This window comes from Oncorhynchus masou, chromosome 12 (genome assembly GCF_036934945.1).
Source record: "Oncorhynchus masou masou isolate Uvic2021 chromosome 12, UVic_Omas_1.1, whole genome shotgun sequence".
In the NCBI taxonomy this organism is placed as follows: Eukaryota; Metazoa; Chordata; class Actinopteri; order Salmoniformes; family Salmonidae; genus Oncorhynchus; species Oncorhynchus masou.
This window is the reverse complement of record NC_088223.1, coordinates 16,856,270-16,870,450: the sequence shown is the minus strand read 5'-3', so window position 1 is coordinate 16,870,450 and position 14,181 is coordinate 16,856,270. Positions and strand designations below refer to the sequence as shown.

Here is a 14,181-nt window from a genome sequence, read left to right as displayed (position 1 = left end):
AACTTGTGTGAGATGCTTCAGGAAGCATGGGGTGAAATCTCTTCAAAGGTCTGCAAGGCTGTAATTGCTACAAATGGAGGATTCTTTGACAAAAGCAAAGTTTGAAGGATACAATTATTATTTCAATTAAAAATCATTATTTATAACCTTGTCAATGTCTTGACTATATTTCTTCATCATTTTGCAACTCATTTCATGTATGTTTTCATGGAAAACAAGGACATTTCTAAGTGACCCCAAACTTTTGAACGATAGTGTACAGTTAGGACTCGGCGTTGCGGCGTGCGTACGAACAGCCCTTAGCCGTGGTATATTGGCCATATATCACACCTCCTCGGGCCTTGATTCATTCTACTACAGGACCTTAGCGTGGGAAACCAGAGAGAGACCAGCAGAAGGAGAGAGTTGAGGAGAAACTGTGAAGAGAACTAGATTCTTGCAGAGGACTTCATTGTCTTCATGGCTTTACATATTTAATCTCAGGCGCACACACGCACACGCAAATACATACAAACAAACACGCATACACATACACACACACCTCCACAGTGAGGTGTAATACACTGTAAGTGTATTACAGGGGCTTACCGGGGCTTTGAGACCCGAGGTTTAACATCTTAGCTCTCTGATACCTGAGTAGTCCACACCTCTCTCCTTGTCAGGACAGGAGAGGACACACAGGGTCAGAGAAGTCTTCCTCTCAGGACCAGACTCAAATGGAATTCATTGAGATAATTGGAAAGACGATATAATCGTATCAAACCACTATTTTCTGTCTAGTGGACGTCTGTATGGAAGTTGTTTTCCACCGAGGAACATTTCCAGGACTGATGGACAAGCTTCAGCTTGAAAACCAAACGACAAAAAAAACTACAGAAGAACTGATTTGTAGGCCTGTCTAGTTTTTGACGTTGTTTTTTTGTCTGACTGGAGTACAGTTTGGAATTGCATTTTTTTATTTTCTTTATTGCTGTGAACAATCAACTGCAGTGAAAAGGACTGGTCTATTGGACTACACTGAGAGGGAGTGAATGAACTACAGGCATGGCCGCAGGTTGCACAGACTTCTACTGTATTCTATTGGCATGGGAATTCTAAGTAGAATTTGAATGTGGTTGTGTGTTTTGGCTGGACTGTGCTAAAGCAGTATGAGAGGGTACAGACAGGGCAGGTGTCACTAAGGCAGTATGAGAGGGTACAGACAGGGCAGGTGTCACTAAGGCAGTATGAGTGGGTACAGACAGGGCAGGTGTCACTAAGGCAGTATGAGAGGGTACAGACAGGGCAGGTGTCACTAAGGCAGTATGAGAGGGTACAGACAGGGCAGGTGTCACTAAGGCAGTATGAGAGGGTACAGACAGGGCAGGTGTCACTAAGGCAGTATGACAGGGTACAGACAGGGCAGGTGTCACTAAGGCAGTATGAGAGGGCACAGACAGGGCAGGTGTCACTAAGGCAGTATGAGAGGGTACAGACAGGGCAGGTGTCACTAAGGCAGTATGAGAGGGTACAGACAGGGCAGGTGTCACTAAGGCAGTATGAGAGGGTACAGACAGGGCAGGTGTCACTAAGGCATTATGAGAGGGCACAGACAGGGCAGGTGTCACTAAGGCAGTATGAGAGGGTACAGACAGGGCAGGTGTCACTAAGGCAGTATGAGAGGGTACAGACAGGGCAGGTGTCACTAAGGCAGTATGAGAGGGCACAGACAGGGCAGGTGTCACTAAGGCAGTATGAGAGGGTACAGACAGGGCAGGTGTCACTAAGGCAGTATGAGAGGGTACAGACAGGGCAGGTGTCACTAAGGCAGTATGAGAGGGCACAGACAGGGCAGGTGTCACTAAGGCAGTATGAGAGGGTACAGACAGGGCAGGTGTCACTAAGGCAGTATGAGAGGGCACAGACAGGGCAGGTGTCACTAAGGCCTACGCTTTCACTTGCTCTATTTATTTTTTCAACTAACTTTTGTTGCATGTGTGTCTTGCATCTACTGTATGTGTGTGACTTACTCACTCACTCCCTCCCCCTCTCTCCTCTCTTCCACCTTCCCCCTCTCTCCCCATCCCTCTCTCCTCCCTTCCCCCTTTCTCTCTCCCTCTCTCCTCCCTTCCCCCTCTCTCCCATCCCTCCCCCTCTCTCCCCCTTCCTCCCCCCCGCCCTCCCTCTCATCTCCCCCACAGCGATGCAGCAGGTGTTGAACAACCTGGGGGAGCTGCCTACCTCCACGGGGGCCAAAGACATCGACCTCATCTTCCTCAGAGGCATCATGGAGAGTCCCATTGTACGGTCACTCATCAAGGTAGCAGACACACATAGGGGAGAACACACTGAGACTGACTCACACACTGACAGGTCACAGGCTGGCAGGTCACAGGCTGGCAGGTCACAGGCTGGCAGGTCACAGGCTGGCAGGTCACAGGCTGGCAGGTCACAGGCTGGCAGGCAGCTCCCCGCTAAGGTACTAATGTATCACCATGCTAATACGCAACACAACCCTGATGGTTGCCCTGATGATCACAATGACACAAGTCACACATGCACTACACACACACACACACACACGCACTCTAAGCTAGGGGGGTCAAACTCATGCCATGGAAGGACAAGTGTCTGCAGATTTGAGTTTTTTCCTTAATTCGTGATCTTAATTCATAAATCAAGTAGAAGGGAGGAGCGAAGACCCCCAGACTCACCCCTCTGTGGGTTGAGATTGACACGGGCTGTAACCCATGATCTGACATATACACATGGGTGGGTTAGTCACTGCTACATCTGACATATTCACATGGGTGGGTTAGTCACTGCTACATCTGACATATTCACATGGGTGGGTTAGTCACTGCTACATCTGACATATTCACATGGGTGGGTTAGTCACTGCTACATCTGACATATTCACATGGGTGGGTTAGTCACTGCTACATCTGACATATTCACATGGGTGGGTTAGTCACTGCTACATCTGACATATTCACATGGGTGGGTTAGTCACTGCTACATCTGACATATTCACATGTGTGGGTTAGTCACTGCTACATCTGACATATTCACATGGGTGGGTTAGTCACTGCTACATCTGACATATTCACATGGGTGGGTTAGTCACTGCTACATCTGACATATTCACATGGGTGGGTTAGTCACTGCTACATCTGACATATTCACATGGATGGGTTAGTCACTGCTACATCTGACATATTCACATGGGTGGGTTAGTCACTGCTACATCTGACATATTCACATGGGTGGGTTAGTCACTGCTACATCTGACATATTCACATGGGTGGGTTAGTCACTGCTACATCTGACATATTCACATGGATGGGTTAGTCACTGCTACATCTGACATATTCACATGGGTGGGTTAGTCACTGCTACATCTGACATATTCTCATGGGTGGGTTAGTCACTGCTAGACAGGATGATGTCATGAAGAGGAGTGCCTGCAGCTCTCCCAATCCCAGGCAGCCACGGGCCTGTTGGTGACCGTCACAGCATGGGCAGGGGATGAGTGTCATAGGGCTGCCTGTGTGAGGTGCCCCTGGAGTTCTCTGTTCGTCACAGACTGACCCCCCTGGCGACAGATACTCTGACCACTGGAGTGAACTCCGGCCCCCAAATAGTCGGCTGTCCAAGTGTGTGTGTGTGTGTGTGTGTGGGGGGGGGGGGGGGGGGGGGGGACTTTCTCACCATAATACCACCACAGAACCCTCACTCAACAACACAACTTACTGACCAACCACATCAATGGTTAGAACACTATCTATCAACCAGTGAACCACTTCCTCTCATGTCTATATGACCCCTTTAACCTTTAGCCTCTGATCCCCGCAGGCCCACGAGCGATTGGAGGACGTGAGGCTGGAGGCGGTGCAGGACAACAACGTGGAGCTGGTCACAGACATCCTGGGCGACATCACCGCCCTCAGCGTCCGCGACGACAGAGCAGCGGAACTCTCCCGAATCCTCCAGGAGCCCCACTTCCAGGTGAGGAACCCAGTCACTAAAGTTAAAGGTTGTAGTTGATGCTAATTCTTGTGAATCTGAAAGCATTGGCTACATTCTTAGAAAAAAGGGTTACAAAAAGGTTATTTGATTGTCCCTATAGGAGAGCTCTTTGGTGGAAAGGGTTTTACCTTGAACCCAAAAGGGTTCTACCTGGAACCAAAAGGGTTCTCATATGGGGACAATTTGGGATTTAGGATTGGGCAAAAGATGAGCAGAAAATGTTATGGTGTTATTCAATGTTGATGGTTCTGTATCAGTACAGCAACACTTTTATACTGTACATGTACATGCATATCAACTCTTGTTATGAAAGGGGAAATGGTTTAGGATCAAACCCCTCCCTTAGAATACTGACCTCTATCCATCGACCTGTCAGAGGACTTAGAGGGATTTTAAGAGTGTGAACCAATAGGATTTATATATTTGAGAATGGAATATCTCTGCACCAATCAGAAGCATGCATGCTGTCAGCTCAGAGATAAGACCTTGATATGAGAGAGAAACAAAGGAGAGAGAGAAAGAGAGAGAGAGATACAGAGAGAGAGAGAGACAGAGAGAGAGAGACAGAAAGAGACAGACAGAGACTCCCCTTTAAACTAGGCTGTTTCTCCCCTTTAAACTAGGCTGTGTTTCTCCACTTTAAACTAGGCTGTGTTTCTCTCCCCTTCAAACTAGGCTGTTTCCTCCCCTTTAAACTAGGCTGTTTCTCCCCTTTAAACTCGGCTGTTTCTCCACTTTAAACTAGGCTGTTTCTACCCTTTAAACTAGGCTGTTTCTCCCCTTTAAACTAGGCTGTGTTTCTCCCCTTTAAACTCGGCTGTGTTTCTCCCCTTTAAACTCGGCTGTGTTTCTCCCCTTTAAACTAGGCTGTGTTTCTACCCTTTAAACTAGGCTGTTTCTCCACTTTAAACTAGGCTGTTTCTCCCCTTTAAACTCGGCTGTGTTTCTCCCCTTTAAACTAGGCTGTGTTTCTCTCCCCTTCAAACTAGGCTGTGTTTCTCCCCTTTAAAATAGGCTGTTTCTCTCCCCTTCAAACTAGGCTGTGTTTCTTCCCTTTAAACTAGGCTGTGTTTCTCCCCTTTAAACTAGGCTGTGTTTCTCCACTTTAAACTAGGCTGTGTTTCTCCCCTTTAAATTAGGCTGTGTTTCTCCCCTTTAAACTAGGCTGTGTTTCTCCACTTTAAACAAGGCTGTGTTTCTCCCCTTTAAACTCGGCTCTGTTTCTCCACTTTAAACTAGGCTGTTTCTCCCCTTTAAACTAGGCTGTGTTTCTTCCCTTTAAACTAGGCTGTTTCTCCCCTTTAAACTAGGCTGTTTCTCCCCTTTAAACTTGGCTGTGTTTCTCCCCTTTAAACTAGGCTGTGTTTCTCCCCTTTAAACTAGGCTGTGTTTCTCTCCCCTTCAAACTAGGCTGTGTTTCTCCCCTTTAAACTAGGCTGTGTTTCTCCCCTTTAAACTACGCTGTTTCTCCCCTTTAAACTAGGCTGTTTCTCCCCTTTAAACTCGGCTGTGTTTCTCCCCTTTAAACTAGGCTGTGTTTCTCTCCCCTTCAAACTAGGCTGTGTTTCTCTCCCCTTCAAACTAGGGTGTGTTTCTCCCCTTTAAACTAGGCTGTTTCTCCCCTTTAAACAAGGCTGTGTTTCTCCCCTTTAAACTAGGCTGTGTTTCTCTCCCCTTTAAACTCGGCTGTGTTTCTCTCCCCTTTAAACTAGGCTGTGTTTCTCCCCTTTAAACTAGGCTGTGACTCTCTCCCCTTTAAATGTGGCACTGATTCTCTCCCCTTTAATCTAGGCTGTGTTTCTCTCCCCTTTAAATAAAGTAGACTGTTTCTCCCCTTCAACCTAGGCTGTGTTTCTCCCCTTTAAACTAGGCTGTTTTTATCTCCCCTTTAAACTAGGCTGTGTTTCTCTCCCCTTTAAACTAGGCTGTGTTTCTCTCCCCTTCAAACTAGGCTGTGTTTCTCCCCTTTAAACTAGGCTGTGTTTCTCCACTTTAAACTAGGCTGTGTTTCTCCACTTTAAACTAGGCTGTGTTTCTCCCCTTTAAACTCGGCTGTGTTTCTCCCCTTTAAACTAGGCTGTGTTTCTCTCCCCTTCAAACTAGACTGTGTTTCTCCCCATTAAACTAGACTATGTTTCTGCCCATTAAACTAGGCTGTGTTTCTCCCCTTTAAACTAGGCTGTGTTTCTCTCCCCTTCAAACTAGGCTGTGTTTCTCCCCTTTAAACTAGGCTGTGTTTCTCCCCTTTAAACTAGGCTGTGTTTCTCCCCTTTAAACTAGGCTGTGTTTCTCTCCCTTCAAACTTGGCTGTGTTTCTCCCCTTTAAACTAGGCTGTGTTTCTCCCCTTTAAACTAGGCTGTGTTTCTCCCCTTTAAACTAGGCTGTGTCCCTCTCCCCTTTAAATGTGGCGGTGATTCTCTCCCCTTTAATCTAGGCTGTGTTTCTCTCCCCTTTAATTAAATTAGACTGTTTCTCCCCTTCAACCTAGGCTGTGTTTCTCCCCTTTAAACTAGGCTGTGTTTATCTCCCCTTTAAACTAGGCTGTGTTTCTCTCCCCTTTAAACTAGGCTGTGTTTCTCCCCTTTAAACTAGGCTGTTTCTCCCCTTTAAAATAGGCTGTGTTTCTCCCCTTTAAACTAGCCTGTGTTTCTCTCCCCTTCAAACTAGGCTGTGTTTCTCCCCTTTAAACTAGGCTGTGTTTCTCCACTTTAAACTAGGCTGTGTTTCTCCCCTTTAAACTAGGCTGTGTTTCTCTCCCGGTTAAACTCGGCTGTGTTTCTCTCCCCTTTAAACTAGGCTGTGTTTCTCCCCTTTAAACTAGGCTGTGTTTCTCCCCTTTAAACTAGGCTGTGTTTCTCTCCCCTTCAAACTAGGCTGTGTTTCTCCCCTTTAAACTAGGCTGTGTTTCTCCCCTTTAAACTAGGCTGTGTTTCTCTCCCCTTCAAACTAGGCTGTGTTTCTCCCCTTTAAACTAGGCTGTGTTTCTCCCCTTTAAACTAGGCAGTGTTTCTCTCCCCATCAAACTAGGCTGTGTTTCTCCCCTTTAAACTAGGCTGTGTTTCTCCCCTTTAAACTAGGCTGTGTTTCTCCCCTTTAAACTAGGCTGTGTTTCTCCACTTTAAACTAGGCTGTGACTCTCTCCCCTTTAAATGTGTCAGTGATTCTCCCCCCTTTAATCTAGGCTGTGTTTCTCTCCCCTTTAAACTAGGCTATGTTTCTCTCCCCTTCAAACTAGGCTGTGTTTCTCCCCTTTAGACTATGCTGTGTTTCTCCCCTTTAAACTAGGCTGTGTTTCTCCACTTTAAACTAGAATGCGTTTCTCCCCTTTAAACTAGGCTGTGTTTCTCTCCCCGTTAAACTCGGCTGTGTTTCTCTCCCCTTTAAACTAGGCTGTGTTTCTCCCCTTTAAACTAGGCTGTGTTTCTCCCCTTTAAACTAGGCTGTGTTTCTCCACTTTAAACTAGGCTGTGTTTCTCCACTTTAAACTAGGCTGTGTTTCTCCCCTTTAATCTCGGCTGTGTTTCTCCCCTTTAAACTAGGCTGTGTTTCTCTCCCCTTCAAACTAGACTGTGTTTCTCCCCATTAAACTAGACTGTGTTTCTCCCCATTAAACTAGGCTGTGTTTCTCCCCTTTAAACTAGGCTGTGTTTCTCTCCCCTTCAAACTAGGCTGTGTTTCTCCCCTTTAAACTAGGCTGTGTTTCTCCCATTTAAACTAGGCTGTGTTTCTCCCCTTTAAACTAGGCTGTGTTTCTCTCCCCTTCAAACTTGGCTGTGTTTCTCCCCTTTAAACTAGGCTGTGTTTCTCCCCTTTAAACTAGGCTGTGTTTCTCCCCTTTAAACTAGGCTGTGTCCTTCTCCCCTTTAAATGTGGCGGTGATTCTCTCCTCTTTAATCTAGGCTGTGTTTCTCTCCCCTTTAATTAAATTAGACTGTTTCTCCCCTTCAACCTAGGCTGTGTTTCTCCCCTTTAAACTAGGCTGTGTTTATCTCCCCTTTAAACTAGGCTGTGTTTCTCTCCCCTTTAAACTAGGCTGTGTTTCTCCCCTTTAAACTAGGCTGTTTCTCCCCTTTAAAATAGGCTGTGTTTCTCCCCTTTAAACTAGCCTGTGTTTCTCTCCCCTTCAAACTAGGCTGTGTTTCTCCCCTTTAAACTAGGCTGTGTTTCTCTCCCCTTTAAACTAGGCTGTGTTTCTCCCCTTTAAACTAGGCTGTGTTTCTCTCCCGGTTAAACTCGGCTGTGTTTCTCTCCCCTTTAAACTAGGCTGTGTTTCTCCCCTTTAAACTAGGCTGTGTTTCTCCCCTTTAAACTAGGCTGTGTTTCTCTCCCCTTCAAACTAGGCTGTGTTTCTCCCCTTTAAACTAGGCTGTGTTTCTCCCCTTTAAACTAGGCTGTGTTTCTCTCCCCTTCAAACTAGGCTGTGTTTCTCCCCTTTAAACTAGGCTGTGTTTTTCCCCTTTAAACTAGGCAGTGTTTCTCTCCCCATCAAACTAGGCTGTGTTTCTCCCCTTTAAACTAGGCTGTGTTTCTCCCCTTTAAACTAGGCTGTGTTTCTCCCCTTTAAACTAGGCTGTGTTTCTCCACTTTAAACTAGGCTGTGACTCTCTCCCCTTTAAATGTGTCAGTGATTCTCCCCCCTTTAATCTAGGCTGTGTTTCTCTCCCCTTTAAACTAGGCTATGTTTCTCTCCCCTTCAAACTAGGCTGTGTTTCTCCCCTTTAGACTAGGCTGTGTTTCTCCCCTTTAAACTAGGCAGTGTTTCTCTCCCCATCAAACTAGGCTGTGTTTCTCCCCTTTAAACTAGGCTGTGTTTCTCCCCTTTAAACTAGGCTGTGTTTCTCCCCTTTAAACTAGGCTGTGTTTCTCCACTTTAAACTAGGCTGTGACTCTCTCCCCTTTAAATGTGTCAGTGATTCTCCCCCCTTTAATCTAGGCTGTGTTTCTCTCCCCTTCAAACTAGGCTGTGTTTCTCCCCTTTAAACTAGGCTGTGTTTCTCCCCTTTAAACTAGGCAGTGTTTCTCTCCCCATCAAACTAGGCTGTGTTTCTCCCCTTTAAACTAGGCTGTGTTTCTCCCCTTTAAACTAGGCTGTGTTTCTCCCCTTTAAACTAGGCTGTGTTTCTCCCCTTTAAACTAGGCTGTGTTTCTCTCCCCGTTAAACTCGGCTGTGTTTCTCTCCCCTTTAAACTAGGCTGTGTTTCTCCCCTTTAAACTAGGCTGTGTTTCTCCCCTTTAAACTAGGCTGTGTTTCTCCACTTTAAACTAGGCTGTGTTTCTCCACTTTAAACTAGGATGTGTTTCTCCCCTTTAATCTCGGCTGTGTTTCTCCCCTTTAAACTAGGCTGTGTTTCTCTCCCCTTCAAACTAGACTGTGTTTCTCCCCATTAAACTAGACTGTGTTTCTCCCCATTAAACTAGGCTGTGTTTCTCCCCTTTAAACTAGGCTGTGTTTCTCTCCCCTTCAAACTAGGCTGTGTTTCTCCCCTTTAAACTAGGCTGTGTTTCTCCCCTTTAAACTAGGCTGTGTTTCTCCCCTTTAAACTAGGCTGTGTTTCTCTCCCCTTCAAACTTGGCTGTGTTTCTCCCCTTTAAACTAGGCTGTGTTTCTCCCCTTTAAACTAGGCTGTGTTTCTCCCCTTTAAACTAGGCTGTGTCCCTCTCCCCTTTAAATGTGGCGGTGATTCTCTCCCCTTTAATCTAGGCTGTGTTTCTCTCCCCTTTAATTAAATTAGACTGTTTCTCCCCTTCAACCTAGGCTGTGTTTCTCCCCTTTAAACTAGGCTGTGTTTATCTCCCCTTTAAACTAGGCTGTGTTTCTCTCCCCTTTAAACTAGGCTGTGTTTCTCTCCCCTTCAATCTAGGCTGTGTTTCTCCCCTTTAAACTAGGCTGTGTTTCTCCCCTTTAAACTAGGCTATTTTCCCCCTTTAAACTAGGCTGTGTTTCTCCCCTTTAAACTAGGCTGTTTCTCCCCTTTAAACTAGGCTGTTTCTCCCCTTTAAACAAGGCTGTGTTTCTCCCCTTTAAACCAGGCTGTGTTTCTCCCCTTTAAACTAGGCTGTGACTCTCTCCCCTTTAAATGTGGCGGTGATTCTCTCCCCTTTAATCTAGGCTGTGTTTCTCTCCCCTTTAATTAAATTAGACTGTTTCTCCCCTTCAACCTAGGCTGTGTTTCTCCCCTTTAAACTAGCCTGTGTTTCTCCCCTTTAAACTAGGCTGTGTTTCTCTCCCCTTTAAACTAGGCTGTGTTTCTCTCCCCTTTAAACTAGGCTGTGTTTCTCCCCTTTAAACTAGGCTGTTTCTCCCCTTTAAACTAGGCTGTGTTTCTCTCCACTTCAATCTAGGCTGTGTTTCTCCCCTTTAAACTAGGCTGTGTTTCTCCCCTTTAAACTAGGCTGTGTTTCTCTCCCCTTTAAACTAGGCTGTGTTTCTCCCCTTTAAACTAGGCTGTTTCTCCCCTTTAAAATAGGCTGTGTTTCTCCCCTTTAAACTAGCCTGTGTTTCTCTCCCCTTCAAACTAGGCTGTGTTTCTCCCCTTTAAACTAGGCTGTTTCTCCACTTTAAACTAGGCTGTTTCTCCCCTTTAAACTCGGCTATGTTTCTCCCCTTTAAACTCGGCTGTGTTTCTCTCCCCTTCAAACTAGGCTGTGTTTCTCCCCTTTAAAATAGGCTGTGTTTCTCTCCCCTTTAAACTAGGCTGTTTTTCTTCCCTTTAAACTAGGCTGTGTTTCTCCCCTTTAAACTAGGCTGTGTCTCTCCTCTTTAAACTAGGCTGTGTTTCTCCCCTTTAAACTCGGCTGTGTTTCTCCCCTTTAAACTAGGCTGTGTTTCTCCACTTTAAACTCGGCTGTGTTTCTCCCCTTTAAACTAGGCTGTGTTTCTCCCCTTTAAACTAGGCTGTGTTTCTCCCCTTTAAACTAGGCTGTTTCTCCACTTTAAACTAGGCTGTTTCTCCCCTTTAAACTAGGCTGTGTTTCTCTCCCCTTCAAACTAGGCTGTGTTTCTCCCCTTTAAACTAGGCTGTGTTTCTCCCCTTTAAACTAGGCTGTGTTTCTCCCCTTTAAACTAGGCAGTGTTTCTCTCCCCATCAAACTAGGCTGTGTTTCTCCCCTTTAAACTAGGCTGTGTTTCTCCCCTTTAAACTAGGCTGTGTTTCTCCCCTTTAAACTAGGCTGTGTTTCTCCCCTTTAAACTAGGCTGTGACTCTCTCCCCTTTAAACTAGGCTGTGTTTCTCTCCCCTTCAAACTTGGCTGTGTTTCTCCCCTTTAAACTAGGCTGTGTTTCTCCCCTTTAGACTATGCTGTGTTTCTCCCCTTTAAACTAGGCTGTTTTCCCCCTTTAAACTAGGCTGTGTTTCTCCCCTTTAAACTAGGCTGTTTCTCCCCTTTAAACTAGGCTGTGTTTCTCTCCCCTTTAAACTAGGCTGTGTTTCTCTCCCCTTCAAACTAGGCTGTGTTTCTCCCCTTTAAACTAGGCTGTGTTTCTCCCCATTAAACTAGGCTGTTTCTCCCCTTTAAACTAGGCTGTGTTTCTCCCCTTTAAACTAGGCTGTGTTTCTCCCCTTTAAACTAGGCTGTGTTTCTCTCCCCTTCAAACTTGGCTGTGTTTCTCCCCTTTAAACTAGGCTGTGTTTCTCCCCTTTAAACTAGGCTGTGTTTCTCCCCTTTAAACTAGGCTGTGTCCCTCTCCCCTTTAAATGTGGCGGTGATTCTCTCCCCTTTAATCTAGGCTGTGTTTCTCTCCCCTTTAATTAAATTAGACTTTTTCTCCCCTTCAACCTAGGCTGTGTTTCTCCCCTTTAAACTAGGCTGTGTTTATCTCCCCTTTAAACTAGGCTGTGTTTCTCTCCCCTTTAAACTAGGCTGTGTTTCTCTCCCCTTCAAACTAGGCTGTGTTTCTCCCCTTTAAACTAGGCTGTGTTTCTCCCCTTTAAACTAGGCTATTTTCTCCCTTTAAACTAGGCTGTGTTTCTCCCCTTTAAACTAGGCTGTTTCTCCCCTTTAAACTAGTCTGTTTCTCCCCTTTAAACAAGGCTGTGTTTCTCCCCTTTAAACCAGGCTGTGTTTCTCTCCCCTTTAAACTAGGCTGTGTTTCTCCCCTTTAAACTAGGCTGTTTCTCCCCTTTAAACTAGGCTGTTTTTCTCTCCACTTCAAACTAGGCCGTGTTTCTCCCCTTTAAACTAGGCTGTGTTTCTCCCCTTTAAACTAGGCTGTGTTTCTCTCCCCTTTAAACTAGGCTGTGTTTCTCCCCTTTAAACTAGGCTGTTTCTCCCCTTTAAAATAGGCTGTGTTTCTCCCCTTTAAACTAGCCTGTGTTTCTCTCCCCTTCAAACTAGGCTGTGTTTCTCCCCTTTAAACTAGGCTGTTTCTCCACTTTAAACTAGGCTGTTTCTCCCCTTTAAACTCGGCTGTGTTTCTCCCCTTTAAACTCGGCTGTGTTTCTCTCCCCTTCAAACTAGGCTGTGTTTCTCCCCTTTAAAATAGGCTGTGTTTCTCTCCCCTTTAAACTAGGCTGTTTTTCTTCCCTTTAAACTAGGCTGTGTTTCTCCCCTTTAAACTAGGCTGTGTCTCTCCTCTTTAAACTAGGCTGTGTTTCTCCCCTTTAAACTCGGCTGTGTTTCTCCCCTTTAAACTAGGCTGTGTTTCTCCACTTTAAACTCGGCTGTGTTTCTCCCCTTTAAACTAGGCTGTGTTTCTCTCCCCTTCAAACTAGGCTGTGTTTCTCCCCTTTAAACTAGGCTGTGTTTCTCCCCTTTAAACTAGGCTGTTTCTCCACTTTAAACTAGGCTGTTTCTCCCCTTTAAACTAGGCTGTGTTTCTCTCCCCTTCAAACTAGGCTGTGTTTCTCCCCTTTAAACTAGGCTGTGTTTCTCCCCTTTAAACTAGGCTGTGTTTCTCCCCTTTAAACTAGGCTGTGTTTCTCTCCCCTTTAAACTAGGCTGTGTTTCTCTCCCCTTCAAACTAGGCTGTGTTTCTCCCCTTTAAACTAGGCTGTGTTTCTCCCCTTTAAACTAGGCTGTTTCTCCCCTTTAAACTAGGCTGTGTTTCTCCCCTTTAAACTAGGCTGTGTTTCTCTCCCCTTCAAACTAGGCTGTGTTTCTCCCCTTTAAACTAGGCTGTGTTTTTCCCCTTTAAACTAGGCTGTTTTCCCCCCTTTAAACTAGGCTGTTTCCCCCCCTTTAAACTAGGCTGTGTTTCTCCCCTTTAAACTAGGCTGTTTTTCTCTCCCCTTCAAACTAGGCTGTGTCTCTCCCCTTTAAACTAGGCTGTGTTTCTCCCCTTTAAACTAGGCTGTTTTCCCCCCTTTAAACTAAGCTGTTTTCCCCCTTTAATCTAGGCTGTGTTTCTCTCCCCCTTAATTAAATTAGACTGTTTCTCCCCTTCAACCTAGGCTGTGTTTCTCCCCTTTAAACTAGGCTGTGTTTATCTCCCCTTCAAACTAGGCTGTGTTTCTCTCCCCTTTAAACTAGGCTGTGTTTCTCTCCCCTTCAAACCAGGCTGTGTTTCTCCCCTTTAAACTAGGCTGTTTTCCCCCTTTAAACTAGGCTGTGTTTCACCCCTTTAAACTAGGCTGTTTCTCCCCTTTAAACTAGGCTGTGTTTCTCTCCCCTTTAAACTAGGCTGTGTTTCTCTCCCCTTCAAACTAGGCTGTGTTTCTCCCCTTTAAACTAGGCTGTGTTTCTCCCCTTTAAACTAGGCTGTTTTCCCCCTTTAAACTAGGCTGTGTTTCTCCCCTTTAAACTAGGCTGTTTCCCCCCTTTAAACTAGGCTGTGTTTCTCTCCCCTTTAAACTAGGCTGTGTTTCTCTCCCCTTCAAACTAGGCTGTGTTTCTCTCCCCTTCAAACTAGGCTGTGTTTCTCCCCTTTAAACTAGGCTGTGTTTCTCCCCTTTAAACTAGGCTGTTTTCCCCCTTTAAATTAGGCTGTGTTTCTCCCCTTTAAACTAGGCTGTTTCTCCACTTTAAACTAGGCTGTGTTTCTCCCCTTTAAACTAGGCTGTGTTTCTCCACTTTAAACGAGGCTGTGTTTCTACCCTTTAAACTAGGCTGTGTTTCTCCACTTTAAACTCGGCTGTGTTTCTCCCCTTTGTCAGCCCTTACACACACACCTCCTGCCAGCTTCTCCAAGGAGAAGGAGAGAATAGAACTGGGAAGGAGTGAGGGAGGGTTTGGG

At 45.6% G+C, this 14,181-nt stretch overlaps 1 protein-coding gene across 3 annotated transcripts in view; it reads left to right on the top strand.

The window, feature by feature from the left end:
- The window catches only part of LOC135549595 (protein PALS2-like), a 50,003-nt gene that overhangs the window by 26,554 nt on the left and 9,268 nt on the right, over positions 1 to 14,181 (top strand). The window contains exons 1-3 of one of the 3 annotated variants that reach the window (XM_064979704.1): positions 2,181 to 2,352; positions 2,443 to 2,458; positions 3,835 to 3,987. In XM_064979704.1, the coding sequence (XP_064835776.1) occupies positions 2,183 to 2,352; positions 2,443 to 2,458; positions 3,835 to 3,987 (339 nt within the window). In that variant the 5' untranslated portion in view covers positions 2,181 to 2,182. Of the gene's footprint in view, positions 1 to 2,180; positions 2,353 to 2,442; positions 2,459 to 3,834; positions 3,988 to 14,181 lie in introns of those variants that run through there. The other 2 variants (XM_064979703.1, XM_064979702.1) reach the window with 2 other exon arrangements.